This window comes from Bidens hawaiensis, unplaced genomic scaffold (assembly GCF_021521415.1).
Source record: "Bidens hawaiensis isolate Kalapana, Puna unplaced genomic scaffold, B.hawaiensis_p1.1 tig00009443_1, whole genome shotgun sequence".
In the NCBI taxonomy this organism is placed as follows: Eukaryota; Viridiplantae; Streptophyta; class Magnoliopsida; order Asterales; family Asteraceae; genus Bidens; species Bidens hawaiensis.
In genome coordinates, this window is record NW_027491698.1 from 358,703 (window position 1) to 374,709 (window position 16,007).

A 16,007-nucleotide genomic window follows, 5' to 3' on the forward strand; every position below is an offset into this window, starting at 1 on the left:
TCATCGTATTCATGTTCATGAATACGTTTTTATCATAAAGTGTATGTAGAGCTTTGTTGATCGATTGGTTCTTGGTCATCAAGATTTGAGCTTCGGTAGCGGCGAGTCAAAATTCTAGTAAGTACTATTACGTAACTTTTTTTATTATTACATGAATTTATTTTAGTTTTCAAGTGTTAAAATACATGACAGTGAAAAGTTAAAAACTAAAGGGGAAGGTGACATGAGGTGAGAAATTAAGTCAGCGTATGATTTAGCTTTACAAAGAAAAGTAGAAACCTTTGAATAAAATTCCAAAACATTATTGGTGGACCTGTAAAACGTCAAAACGTACATGTCACCATTGTCAAAGTGATGCCGCCCTTGATAACGAATTTTTATTCAATATTCATATTGAAATGCTAGCTAATAACTAATAGTAGTAATCACCACTCACCAACACCCGCCCGGATCAATATGGCCTCAACCCGCGTACCACCTGCTGATCATAGTTACGACGACGAAAAGGATGTCTCAGCCGCGGTAGACGATTCGCTTCAAAATAACACCACCAATGCCACTAGTGGCAAAGGCTCATGGAAGCACGCTGCGTTCCACGTGGCAACCACTATTGCGACTCCTGCCGCGTACGCTCCGCTTCCTTTTGCAGTCTCTTCTCTTGGATGGCCTCTAGGTACGTATAATATTATTTATTTTACATACAAGAAAAGCTATCTTTAATATAGTATATAAGTTGGTTTTTGATGTTTTGTTTTGTATTGTTTGTTTGTGCATGATGTATATATAATTAAAATTAGGGGTGATTAGCTTGGTGGGTGCAACATTAACAACATGGTACTCTAGTTTTCTCATTGCCTCTTTATGGAAATGGGATGGGAAGAAGCATACCACTTATAGACATCTTGCGCGTAGCATCTATGGTCAGTTTTAATTAGGTGGTGACCGAATTTACTTCACTCGCTAAATTTGCGACTATTTTTTTTGTAGCTAAGTGATTGTGTCTGTTTTCCTGGAGAAAAGATTGATCTCTATTGTAGGGGCGTTTCAAAAAAATATTATAGGGGCATAAACGAGACAACCCACTCGTGAGCTCCTTGATATCGACTCGCTAAGATATTTGAATGCTAAGCTCAAGCCTAAAATTTAGCTCATTTAAATTAAATGAGCCCGAGCCTAAACAAATCTATTATATATATGAATTTTTTGATATATTAAACATATTTACGCCATATTTACTCGATTTGAAGATTTAGTGACCCAATTTGAGAAAAATATGCATGAGTGACCTAATTGGAACACTTTTGAAAGTTGGTTACTATTCTATGAGCTATTCCCTATTTATTATTATATATAAAGTTATGATAAAAATAATTAAATAATTTATAACATGTTATAAAATATTGTTAATATAAATATAGAAAAATAAATTAGTAACTTAATAAATGAGTTAAGCTCGAGCTAAAAACCTACTAGCCGAGTTTGTGTTTTAGAATTAGAGCTCAAACGAGCCGAGGTCCAGCTCTAGCTCTGGCTCGGCTTGTTTACACCCCTAGTCGCTAATGCCTGTAGTAGCGTTAACACACATTTTTGTTAGTATGATCTTTTCATTTTTGAAGATTAATAAGTAGCTACTGTTATGTTTGAAATGAACTAACTGATATAGTTTGATCTCTGGTTAATACAGACAAATTGTAAAACTAACTCCTGTAGTAGCGTTAACACACATTTTTGTTAGTATGATCTTTTCATTTTTGAAGATTAATAAGTAGCTACTGTTATGTTTGAAATGAACTAACTGATATAGTTTGATCTCCGGTTAATACAGACAAATTGTAAAACCAACTCCTGGTCTGTATATCTTTATATATCCACGTTCGTGTTGAAGGAAACTGGGGTTACTGGTCTATTGCATTTTTCCAGCAGGTGGCTTCTTTGGGCAACAATATTGCCATTCAAATTGCTGCTGGAAGCAGCCTTAAGGTCAGCCAAATAGTCAACAACTCGACCGATACAAATAAGTTATAAATATTTACCATCATGTGCAGGCCATGTACAAATACTACAACAAGGATGGCAGTTTAACACTTCAACATTTTATCATATTCTTCGGTATCTTTGAACTTGTTCTTTCCCAGCTTCCAAATATCCATTCACTAAGATGGTTAAATGCGGTATGCACTTTAAGCACAATTGGATTTGCTGGCACAACCATTGGTGTAACAATTTACAATGGTATGTCAATATTAAACAATCTATATATATGACAAAATTACAAATTTTGTCCTTTAAATATATGCGATTTATGGACCAGGTCCTTTAAAAAGTTTATATGCGGGCGTTGTCCTTTATATGACAAAATACATTCGGTCTTTGTCCTTGACACTAACTGTCATCCAAAAACTCAGTTAAATCCAAACATGCCAAGACTTAACGGGGTTTTTGTTTAACATATTTTATGTAGTTTATTTTTCTAATAATATATTTAATTTGTTTTTTAATTATAAATACTTATAGAATATGCGTAAAAAGACCTAAATGCCCTCACATGCCAAGACTTAACGGGGTTTCTGGATGCCAGTTAGTCAAAAGGACGAAAATCAAACAAACATGCCATGTAAAGGACACCGCCTGCAGATAAACTTTTTAAATGACATGATCCATAAATTGCATATGTTTAAATTCTGTCTCTATATATTAAATTTTGTTTTATGTGTTTATCATTTATCATGCAGGGAAGAACATAGATAGAAGAAACATAAGTTATAGTCTACATGGAAGCTCATCTTCAAAGATGTTTAAAGCCTTTAACGGCCTCGGTGTTATTGCGTTTTCATTTGGTGATGCTATGCTTCCTGAAATACAAGTAAATGTAATTAGATTTTTTTGCATGTAATGACTGCACCATGTGTGTATATGTATATGTATATGCATATTAAAATTTGGACGGGCACGACTGTAATGTTTGCAGAGTACTGTTCGAGAACCCGTGAATAAAACTATGTACAAAGGGATTGGGGCTGCATACACCATTATTTTATTGAGTTACTGGCATTTGGCGTTTTTCGGTTACTGGGCGTTTGGTACAGATGTGCAGCCTTTTATCCTTGCGTCTTTAACAACCCCTGAATGGACAATTGTTATGGCAAATATATTTGCTGTGATTCAAATCTCTGGTTGTTATCAGGTAATTTGCTTGAGCTTTTCACCATTATACTTCGCTTTTCATTTCAAACAGTACTAAAACATGCAGACCATTCTTTTTAATTTTGTAAGTTAATATATTTGCTAAAGATATAAATGCACCGATATATTCCATGTAGTTTGCCCATATTGCACGTATAGACCACTTTTCTATAATTACAAATATTGCTCTCGTTCACAAACAAACGGGTAACACTGATGGTCCCTAGATCGAGCGGGTGGAGGTTAGTTTTCGGAGTTTAGTTTTCAAGATGACCAAAATATCCTTGTCTAAAAAGGAAAATAAAACATATTAACTCGTGGGACCAATTTAAATATTTAAAAAAATTGCGGGTGTTTATAAAAGTATATATTTTATTAAAGGACTATTTTTTGGTAATTTAAAAAGTTTGAGTTAAAAGATTAATAGTTTTATTATGAATACAAGGGTATTTTAGGTATTTATAAAATAATAAATCATAAAACTTAACCTGCATCCACTTTAAGGACCATTTGAGATAATATATTCGTAATGCTATGATTTTCTTGGTGTTTGGCTAGATATATTGCAGGCCGACGTACGCCTACTTCGAGGAAAAAATGACACCAAACAAACAAACTTACCGATTCGCTCTGGAAAACCATCTTCTACGCCTAGCATTCACGTCTATTTACATGGGCTTGATAACATTAGTGGCTGCAGCCATGCCATTTTTTGGGGATTTTGTGTCCATATGTGGAGCCATTGGGTTCACACCACTTGACTTTGTGTTTCCTGTTTTAGCACACTTGAAAGCTGGGAAAATGCCCAAGAATTCTAGCCCCGTTGTCATCTTGAACATTGTTATCGCCACATGGTTTTCTGCTGTTGCGGTTATGGGTTGCATTGGCGCGGTTAAGTTCATCATAGATGACATCAAGACTTATAAATTCTTTCATGACATGTAAGTATGTATAAACATTCATAGTACTGTTATAGAACTTTCATATTCATATATAAATTCCAATAAGTAAATTCAAGATATTATAACTGAACAGCTTAAGTGTCATTGTTTGTCATGGCTGCATTTTTTAATTCTTTTTTATTAACCGAGAGAATCCTTTATTGGTGAAGTCATGGGACCCACCAATATTATGCTAAACAGCTTAATCAGGACACATGACCTTCAAGAGGTTAAAGACAGAAAACCAGTAGACTGAAACACTTAGAAAGTAAACGTATCTCTAGTAGTAATGAAGATAATATATGGTGTCTAGATAGTAGGGGCCATGATTTACTGAAGAAAATATAAATTATTTTTGGTGTTTGTTATATATCTAACCGATAACCGCCTTTTTCTCCCAACCTCAAACCATCCAAACTAAACCCCTATGTTTTCAATACAACCCATCAAATCTAAGTCGCCGCCACCCCATAACAACAATACATATATCACCCATTTAAGGAAAAAAAAAGAGAAAAATATATACAAAAAAGATGGCTGATATGCCGCCATTTTGGTTGTCTAGCCCATGGTCTTGTCCATGTCTACAACCACTCATTGCAGCTGGATCAGCCGTGGTGCCCCTCCCCTGGTTAAAGCAGGAAACCATTTGACTCTAGGAGACGACTTACCGGATATCCCAGGCTCCCAGCCCCTATTAACAAACATGAACCCAACGATGACTTTGGACCCGGGTGCAGACTATGTTACCCCTGGGCCAGGTGACAAATCCACAGTCCCAACCGACAACGGAGAAAAATTTATTGTCCAACAAGCACGGGCTCAAAGGCAAGGATCGGATGCAAAGAGGCTCTTGACGAGCTTGGTTTTACTAGAATTTAGACCATTGTTAGAGATGTTTAAAGTTTTAACCCATCGGTGATCAAATCGGTTGTTTTTTCTTTTCGTCTGTTACATATTAGTTCGGATCATTAGTATTTTGCTCCCTAATATATAGTTTTCTCAACTTAGCCTCCTCTTTTCACATGGTTTATAAAGAACAAAATGTGTACTCAATACTTGATATCTAAGAAACAAACCAAATAAGTTTAAAACCCCAGAACTAAGCTAATTGTTAAGTAAAATACAACTCAGCAGTATAATATAACACCAATTAAGTAAACTACCAAATGCAAGTATAAGAACAGCTGAAATAATACCAGGAGTTAGACGTGCACAAAAAAACCGGTTCCGGAACCTAACCGGTGGAACCGAACCGGAACCGGTTCCAGTTCCAACCCGGTTGGAACAATACCCGGTTTGGGTATTTTTGTACCCGAAAATCGTACCCGGTTCTCCTATTTGTATGTCAGTACCAGTTCCAACCCGGTTCCTACCCGGTTCTTAATTGGAACCGGTTTGGTTCGTACCCGGAATAACCGGTTCCGACGGGTTTTTTTTGAAGGGTCAAACAAAAGTCAAACTAGCCGTTGGAACCGGTTCCAACGGTAATATAGCCGTTGGAACCGGTTTTTTTAGACACCAATTAGCCGTTGGAACCGGTTCCAACGGTAATATAGCCGTTGGAACCGGTTTTTGAGACAATAGATCCGTTGGAACCGGTTCCAACGGTAATATAGCCGTTGGAACCGGTTTTTGATGCCCAAACCTATATATAACTTGTTTCCATTACTTGTTTCACCACCAAACTTAAAAACAAACTACAATACTACTCCTTTAGCAAACCCGTTCCTTTACCCGACCATCCAACTAAATATTATTATGGCACCCATCAAAAAAACTAACAACAAGGCTAAGAAGAGTGTTTTTGTTGCCCCCGTTCCTGTTACGGAGGACCCAAGGGTTGTTACGGTAGTCAACCATAACCGCAACCAAGACATATGGAAGAATTGGGATTTGATTGTGGATGACGAAGGTTATCAAAAGGCTCGTTACAAACTATGTGGTTCAATATTAAAGCACGATTCCAACTCTACTTTGAGAAAGCACATCGAGAAGCCATATTGCAAGGCGTTGAAAGGGATTGGCGCGACCGATCAAATTGACTTGGGTAAAGATGGTACACTATTTCGTTACAACACGACTCAAGTTCAAGATAGAATGGCAAAGTTTGTTATTCAACGAGGTTTGCCGTTTAACCACTTTGATGACCCGGAGTTGACGTCGTTGATTCGCGAAACTCTACAACCGAGATACACACATGTAAGTCGTACTACCTTAAGACGTCATTGTATCAGGTTGTGGGAGTGTGCTAAAAAAGAGTTAATCGAGTCTTTTCATTCTTTAGAAGCCATGGTTAGTTTAACTACCGATGTTTGGTCGGCACCACACGGGTTGCCCGAATCATACATATGTGTCACCGCTCATTGGGTTGATCCGGTGACATGGCAATTGATGAAACGCACCATCGCTTTTGAAAACTTCCCGTTCCCACATACCGCCGAAAAATTGTTTGAATTACTTGATGAAGTTATAACGACTTACAACTTGAGAAATAAAATATTTTCGATTTCGTTTGACAACGCTTCAAACAATACTAAGGCGGCTGAAAAATTTATCATTAAATATTCACCACCTTGTTTCGGGGATTTTTTTCATGTCCGATGTGTTGCACATATCATCAACTTGGTTGTTCAAATAGGTCTTGACAATGAACACATTTGTGATGATTTAAAATACTTTAGACTTATGTTACAAGATGTCTTCAAAAGTGGTAAAAGAAGACATTTTGAATATAAGAACTATTGCAAGTCGGTTGAAAGAAAGTATTTGGGGCCGAATTGGGACGTTCCAACCCGTTGGAACTCAACTTGTCATATGTTAAAGTGTGCTTTTGCCCAACGCCAAACTTTACAAGCTTTTCATAACAATCTTGTTGAAGAACGCGAGGCCGATATGTTTCCGGAAAGTGTTTGGGTCCAAGTCGGTTATTTGTTGGAGTATCTTGATGTGTTCAAAAAGTCAACAACAAAATTATCGGGAGTCTATTACCCTACTAGTTGTTGGGTTTTGCAAGAATTGTACTATATGTCTTGTGTTTTTAAAAGCTTTGTGGAGAAGAACAAACTCTTCGAAAATATTGTTGCGGTGATGAAAGAAAAGTTCATAAAATATTTTGAAATCATACCGTCGGTCTTTACTTGTGCCGCCGCATTAAACCCCTATTGGAATGTTAATGGGGTTGAAACAACGATTGAGGAAATATTCGACAACTTAGGTATGCACGAGATTGACCCGAAGTTGTCGACGGAAGCGAAGGACAAGTTCAACAAAAACCTTCAAGACCTTTATGACCATTATTTTCAAATGTATGGTCCAAGCACGAGATCGTCTTTTGTGAAAAAAACAACAACTGGTAGGCCGTGCAATGACCCACTTATAAACTTGATGAATGGGATTCGTGAATCGGCATCTAAGAGGCAAAGAGGAAACACACCAAGTAGCGAACTTGGTCGATATAGTGGAGCAAACTATGTTGAGGGCGCAACGGTCGACGAAATTCGCAATATTGATTTGTTGGCTTGGTGGAAAGGTAAACAAAACAAATTTCCCATTCTATCCGCCATGGCTCGTGATTTGCTTGCCGTACAAGCCTCAACGGTTGCTTCCGAATCGGTTTTTTCTCTTAGTGGGAGGGTGTTATCTATGCGAAGAACAAAACTAACTCCCGAGTCTTTAGAGGTTTGCATTTGCCTAAAGGACCATTTGGATGCGGTGGATCGTGTACAACACAAGGCGAACTTTGAAGACGAAATACCAATAGAGCGTCATATTCATGATGAGGAGGCGGAGGACGGGGTTTCTTCCGATAACGAAGACGAGAGTGAAGACGAGAATGAAGACGAAGAAGAGTTGTAATTATTTGTTTTGGTAAAATTATTTGTAACTTGTTCAACTAATATTTAGTTTTGATTTGTTTTATTATAATTACTTTTGTTACTCATGATTAATTGTTTGTTACTTTTTTAATAACGACGAACATTTTATTCATCTAAAAAATAACTATTACAAACATTATTAAAACATAAACGATACTAAACATAACAACTAAAACATAAAAAAACAAAGTCCGTCGTTTTAATCCGGGAATACTTATTTTTGGGTTGTAGAGCCGGACGACTCTCCCACTTCCGTTTTTTAGCTTCCAATCTTCTTTTCTCTCGACAATACTTATTCGTATGTTTTCGTAATGTCGAGTTGGACGCTGCTTTAAGAAACTTCGAGCAATATTTGCAACGTGCCAACTCATGTGAGTCGGTCATGAGACACAAATCGTAATGAACCCAAACATCGGGGCATCTTGTTGTTTCGATCACCATAACAACGTCATCATTGGTTGCCATTTGTTGTCGGTTTAAGGTTAATTGTGGTTTGGAGTGTGTTTTATAGTTTTGGGAGTGGTTTAACAAGTACACAAACAAACCTTGCTATTTATAGAAAGAAGATAACCTATTTATAGTTAAAAAACCGGTTCCAACGGTCAAAAACGGCTATATAGCCGTTGGAACCGGTTCCTAACGGCTATAATGTTTAAATTTCAAAAAAAACCGGTGGAACCGGTTTTTACGTAAAAACCGGTTCCGGTTCCACCCTACCCGGTTCCTAAAAGTTTGCATTTCCGGGCATCGGTTCGGGTCGGGAACCGAACCGGTTCCTGACTGGAACCGGTGTCATTTTGTACCCGGGGTGAAAAAAACCGGTTCCGAACCGGTTCGGGTTTTCAAGGTGAACCCGAATTGTGCACGTCTACCAGGAGTAACTGTAAACTAGTAAAAAGTTGGAGGCTGCAAAAGTAACATGTTAAATTTCACCAACGTTAACAAAGATTCATACCTATATGGTTAAACTTTATAACCAGTCACGGTGTCTCTTACATAAACTATAAAAACTAGAACAAACTTGGGGTACATCCTGTTCTTTATCGGCCAGAAAACCACAGGAGGGCATTATCGTCAAGTAGCTGGAGTCAGACTCGGACCCATACCCACACCTGCACCTGCACCTGAAGTCTTTCTAGCATAGGATATCTCCATCATGTATTCCTTAGCTGATGATCCAACTATGACCGCAATCTTCTGTGATGTTGGCTGTTTCTGCAGCCACATGTCCATTAAGTTACCTAGCGAAAGTGTTGGCACGAGTGGTTGACCCATGCATCTGAGTTCGATCTGCCAAGAAACCATTTGCACTCAGCTACTAACTTGAAAATATACTGTAATTATAAATATTGATTCTTGCGTTTTGACCACAAGTCAATTTTTTTTCTTTTTCTTCCTGTGATAATATAACACGATGAAAATGAAAATATATACTAACCTCATGTTCACTTCCAAGTTTCAGTTTGTTCATCACGAATTTCTGGATAACTGAAACGGTTATGTTACAATCCCTGAAACCATATTAAACCAGCATATTAATATACAGCCTATGAGGAGCCAATAACCTTCAGTGCGCATGTTCTTGTGTTTAGTTTCTTGGACCCCATCTTCGTTTCTTACATGAATGGGAGCTACACTATTTGTACCATGTGATTTATTCATTCATAAAACATGCAACATTGTGAATTCTTTGTAGTGTAAATAAAATATCATATCATAAAAAATATGTTATTATAGTGTATGGCTGGTCGAAAATCTTGGATTTGCCACAATACTAAGGCTTCAATTATCTTAAATATAGAAGTATAGAACACTCACTTCAATTTATACAAATAAAAAGGAAACTATAAAATCATGAGAATACAGAGATGATACAGAGTCAGAGAATTGAACAGAGGAGTTAAGCTATAAAACCATTAGAAAGATAAGACAGTAATTGTAACATCATGAACTAGTATTTCTTCTTTAACAAAAAATATTCTAATATCCTCATTGGAGACTCAAGTCAAAATTTCAGCAAGGAATCATATAACATGTACACATGTATCACATAAGCATGTATCACTTTCAAAGATGCATTGACCGATATCACATGACAGCTACGTATTTTTGTGCATCAAAATCTTTGAATTCAAGTATGTATTTCTCTTTTGGCTGCTGCTTTATGACACAACAGAAATAAGCAATTTATATTACGTAATCTAAGAACATTCATGGCGTCTTACAGGTAGAAACTTCATATCATTTACTTACAAACGGGCCAATTTAGGTTGAATATTGTCTAAAACGGGCCAAATCAAGTAATTAGCTACATGGGGAATGAGCCATATTGGTTTAAAGCCTCCCTAAACTTAGCATTTGTACGATTTAATCCTGACAGTTGCTTCTAACTAACCAAAAGGTCCTTTAACTTGTTAAACTTACGAATGGACCTTTAACATTATTGGTTCTCCAAGGGTCTCCCCTACTCAATGTTTATGTAAATACAAATAGACGTAGTTTCACATCAAAAAAGGAAAAAAAACCTTTAAACAATAAACAGTAAAATGGCAAAAGAGGAACTCACTTTAGTCTAACAAAACTTCCTTCTATCTGCCCCAAAGGCTCGCCCTCCCTGGCAATAGAACAGAAAATTAAGGAGTGAACCAAGGACGAATACGTTATTAATTTGGTAAAAACTGTCTATCAGGTACTCACTGTTCTTCAGAAGGTATCAAGTGAAACCAGATAGGATTTATTCTTTTTTCCACAACAGCATTATTAGCATCAAAATCCATCACAGCTTGTGAACCTGCTTTATTTTTGCGATATTTTCTTATTTTTTTAGGTTTTGCAGATTCTGTAACATCCACATCAGACCTCCCATTTTCATCTTGAAATTTAGAACGCTTCAGTTGATCTTTTCCTTTAGTTTTACGGGTATGCCCTTCACTCCTTGGGGTAATTGGTGTATCTGAGTTGACATTAGATCCTTGTGAAGTAAATTTGGAATTTTTACTCCTATTTGTCACTTCCACCAAATAATTGAAAGGTGTCCACGGATCAACGTTACCATTGTTTGTTTCTTTATCAGGTGAAGGATCACTAGATGGCTCAGCAGCTGAAGATTTCTGCATGTATATTGTTGTTTCAAGTTAAAGATATTTATAATTTCAACCCAGTTACATATTAATGGGTCGATATGGGTTATGTTAAATGAGTAAATAAAAATAGCGTTAAATGGGTCAGATCAAAAGTCGGCCAAAGTGTATTTTGAATGCATATGGCCTTCTATTTCACTTCATTATAAAAATACAGAATTATTGTAATATTATAGTTTTTGAATTCATATTTAACAACTGTTTAAAAGAAAAATCATTAAATTTAGCATTTTGCAAATAATAGGCCTCTGTTTTAGCAACTATCATTTAACTACTTTTAAAAACTGAATAAAAGAAAACGTTTCCAAACATCTTAACTGATTCCACTTCTCCAATCCACTTTTTCTCTCTCACATCCCTACTTTCCCTCACTTGTCAAACTAAAAAAAATCGTCTTTTTTCGATCTTATCAAATTAGTTAAAAGATGATCGTTAACAATAGCCCTAAATGCAGTTGAAACAGAAGGATAGTTGTATATTGGTTGTGCGTATAAAAGGGTTACATAGGGGCTCTATGTATAGAGTTGGATATGACACGTAAATACCTTCAGGACTACGATAACTGAAATTAAGTACATGACTAATCTGAAAAAAGGTGTTTCGAGTCAACCCAAATTGCCCAACCCGCACAAAACAATCACTTGTTTCGGCCCAAACCCAGTTTGACTTATTTTCTGACACAGTTTTTTGCCACATTCTAGTAACAGGTATGCATATTTAAGAAGTAAAAATGTATAGAAACCTGGAATATTTTGGTGATCTTTTTACCTGCCTCAAATTCTGTGTGAACTTGTTTGAAGTCTCACGTGAGCTCGAGCTATCTTGGCGGTCGTCCATGGAATCGTCATCCTTCTTGACAGAGAAAGAGGACCCACGTGGTTTCTTTCTTGGAGGTCCTTTTGACCTTTTACCAGTCAAAGCAGTTTGTGGTGACACCCTGGGAGTGCAGACTACCAGTGATGACAGTGACCTCTCTTTCCTTCTTAATGGTAATGTAACTGAAGGCACAACTTCAGGGGCCTTCACCCTTTTCCTTTTTGAAGGAAAGATTTTCCCTCTAACATCTTGCAAATTATGGTCTGGCCTGTTACATATAAAATTAAAGACTTCTCAGTACCTAGTAATTAGGAACATGACCACTGATATATCAACTTATATTCTTCCTTGCATATGTATAACCACAGAAAATTGACTTGATAAGAATTAATGCTTTGACAATTACTGAGGCAATGCAATACTTGAGAATTAAGTTTAACTCATAAGAAATCAGACATTAAACAAATCAGTTTTGTTGAAGAAGCTTAACTATTGCACAGCTTTCAATTTATTGGCAAAACTTGAAATAAATGTACATGTTATGAAATAAAAGTCTTAATGCAAAACACAAGAAAGGTGAGATAATGGATGATTACAGCATAACCATATGATTATATCAGACATAACAATCAAAGCCACTTCTGTATCGATGATAATACACATAATTATGGTCGCATGCAAATCTACTAAAACAAACTGAGCAACACATCCATTTTATGAGTAATGTATATCAATCAAATCATGATTTTAGTTTTTATGAAATACATCTGTTATAATGCTTTGTGCATTTGTATGCCACCTTGCATGAACAAAAACTGTTAATTTACATAACAGGTGTATCTATTATATTCGCTTCAGCAATTCAAACTACTAATCCACACAAATACATCACAGAGACAGAGAGAAACAGAGAGAGAGAGAGAGAGAGAGAGAGAGAGAGAGACCTCAACTTCTCTAGAGGAACACATCCAAGGTCAATATTGCATATTGGACAACATTCCAGCTCCTCATCTGTGAGCTTCTTATGAATACATTTCCTGCAAACTGGATGTTGTTCAACAGGCAAAACAAAATCAGCAAATACAAATTTTGAGGGCCTGACTACACAAAAAATCAAAGTGATGGGTTTTGTGGTACAAAACTTAAAAGAGTGAAAGAATCCATGAAACAACAGAGTAGTTTCCTTGCTTATATATTTAGGGAGTGTTCAAATGTGTGTATTGCAATTAATGATATGCCATGAATGTGCCTTGTAAATTCTGATCATTTAAGGAAGTAACAGATATAGACATTTCCTCTTCCAGTTGAGTATCATTTTTGTTGCAACCAGTAACAAACTGATTAATTAAACCCAATTATTAAACCCCTAACTGGTGAAATAATCATAAGCTTTACCACCTTACCCAAACACTATATACTAATCATCAATTATTCCCTCTCAAAATGCATATCCAAAAACCCTCAATCAGAATTGCATGCATGTTAGACTCCTAAAGAGAGTACAAAGATCCAAACTCACCTTTGACAAATATTTAAGGTAGTAACAGATAATTAAAAAAATTCTTTCATTTGAGTATCATTTCTTATGCAACCAGTATCAGATTGATCAACAAAAACTAATTTATGAACCCCTAAATAGTAAGATAAACATTACCATTAACATGTTACCTACTAAGACTAAATGACAATAAAAAATTACTTTCAGAACACATATTTTTATAACCTTGAATCAAAAATGCATGCATGTTTAACCCCTAAAAGGAAAGTAAAGTTCCAACAGACCTACAGCCTACATGTTGATGACAAATTTTCAGCTGCACAACATCCAACTCCTTCAAATTTTGAGCAAAAACAGGATCAAAATAAAGACAGTTACATTCAAATTATAAAAGCAATCACCCTAAATTGAAAGCAAACATGTAACTAATTCACTCAATTTTTTTTGTGGCAAACGCATGACTAACATTCATTGAAAGTATTCATGTAACTAATACAGTCAAAATCATGTTCAAAAATCAGTATCAGTCAAATCATATCATATCAAATCAAATCATGGCAACAGGTAAGTGATGCATTCCTATCAATCAACTTATCAACAGAAGCAATAATATTTGACAGTCAACATGAATAATAAGTGAAAAGCATAGTAATATTTCAGAAATCATAAGCAGATCATGATGAAGAAACCTAATTGCGAAACCGTACATGTGAAATTATTGCAAAAGGTATATGAATTGAAAGACATGAGGTGAAATTAGGATGGAATTGGAAGAGAATAATAATAATAATACAGACACGTATGAAGGCATTCAGGAACAGTAGTCGCGTCTCGGAAGAGTTTGTTGCAGATAGGGCATGTCATGCATGCCGCTAACTCCTTCCTTCTCAATTTCACCACCACCTGCTGCTGCTGCTGCTGCTGATTATTATTATTATTATTATTCGACATATCTTTCTTCTTCTTCTTCTTCTTCAGCTAGCGATTCGGCAACAAACAATTACAAAGGCGCAGACGTATGTGTAGTTCTGCTAGAGGAGGTGCATGTATGCTAGCAGCAAGACGGTTAGGGTAAACACATTAGCCTGCATTGAAAAGAACGATTGAGGCCCTAATACATACATACATACACAGTAGGTATTCGAAGATAGATACGTGTATGTGTATGTGTATGTATATGTATAGGTAGAAATCGACGTACGTACCGTGGATCTATGATTGGCGAAGAAACGAAGGACGTGAGAGAGGAGTTGGTGATTGGGAGGCGTGCGGGTGCGTCGCTAGAATATTATTTATTACTAGATCATGTATCTATCTATCTATCTATCTATCTATCTATCTATCTGTCTGGGAGTCGAAATCGAGAGAGTGTTTTATTTTCCTACTTAGTTTTGTTTTTGTTATATGGAATGGCATGGATCGAACCCCACACTTCTTTGCTTTTATTCAACTCCTTATTCCTTCTCTGTGAAATTAAATTAAAGACAAGATTAGATTAACTTAGACTATAGTACTGATAAAATTAATCTACTTTAAAAGTTATAGAATAATCATAGTTAAACTAATTATTTGTACAATTCTCACTATAATGTATTTGGTTCATACACAAATTAGACTAAACTAATAAACAAATTAAAAATCAGAAAACCAATTTATTTAAATAATTAAATAAAAATGCATTAAAATTAAAAAGAAATACAAAAAAATTAAAAAAACATAACTAATAATGCATTAAAATTAAAAAAAAAACATAACTAAAAATATTAAAAAACATAACTAAATAACATACTAATATCCATAATTTTTGCGCATTTTTTCAATTCGTTGTCGTTGCAATAATGCGGCCTCTTCGTGTGACCCGGCCGCTTTGAGGGATTCGTATTTTTCACTCAATTCCCGCAATTCCAACATTTGGTCAATCTTTTCGTGTTGTTTGTTGGTTTCGTTCATGACATCGTTGAGTTCCTCGACACATTTTTTTTTTGTTTTTTGATGATTCTCTCATGGTAGCGGCGACTTCCACGAGTGTCGGTTGGTTCGGGTTGTTTGTAGGATTCATTTTGCTAAATTTTTTGAAGAATTTGGGTATGAATTGTGTATGAAATGGAAAAGAATGGTGTATGTTTATATATATATATATATATATATATTGTTTAAATTAAATAATTATTTTTTTTTATATTTGACCGTTGATTAACAGTCATAATAATATTATATTATTATTTTTCACACAAACACGGCGACAATCTAACCCCCGCCTCCGCCCCTAATCGCCCAAATATCGCCCCCGGGGGCGGTGTTTGCGCCCCTCGTCGCCCCTCATCGCCCTCAATTGTAGCCCACTACCTTTGGCCTAATAGCATACCAAGAAATAAAAAAAAAATTATACATATATTATGCCACTGGACACCTAAAACATTACAAAAGAATAATTAAAAAAACATATAAAGTTATAAATTCTCTAGTTAATAAATTTTATATGATATGTATGTTAAAATTATAATTTTTGTCTTTTATATATCAAAATTTGTAAAATAAGAAATAAAAAATA

At 35.8% G+C, this 16,007-nt stretch overlaps 2 protein-coding genes across 2 annotated transcripts; one reads left to right on the forward strand and one right to left on the reverse strand.

Moving 5' to 3' along the window:
• The first annotated feature begins 456 nt into the window (after positions 1–456).
• LOC143532295 (GABA transporter 1-like) lies at positions 457–4,210 on the forward strand. Its single transcript, XM_077027384.1, has 7 exons — positions 457–673; positions 798–920; positions 1,886–1,980; positions 2,046–2,232; positions 2,733–2,863; positions 2,969–3,184; positions 3,742–4,210. Exons 1-7 carry the CDS (start codon positions 457–459, stop codon positions 4,126–4,128), a joined length of 1,356 nt encoding a protein of 451 aa, XP_076883499.1. The 3' UTR covers positions 4,129–4,210.
• Positions 4,211–8,882: 4,672 nt separating this feature from the next.
• On the reverse strand, positions 8,883–14,532 carry LOC143532312 (E3 ubiquitin protein ligase DRIP1-like). Its single transcript, XM_077027398.1, has 7 exons — positions 14,254–14,532; positions 12,903–13,002; positions 11,911–12,226; positions 10,700–11,112; positions 10,569–10,616; positions 9,441–9,513; positions 8,883–9,292 (listed from the first exon to the last, which is right to left on the reverse strand). Exons 1-7 carry the CDS (start codon positions 14,405–14,407, stop codon positions 9,077–9,079), a joined length of 1,320 nt encoding a protein of 439 aa, XP_076883513.1. The 5' UTR covers positions 14,408–14,532; the 3' UTR covers positions 8,883–9,076.
• Positions 14,533–16,007: the final 1,475 nt, after the last annotated feature.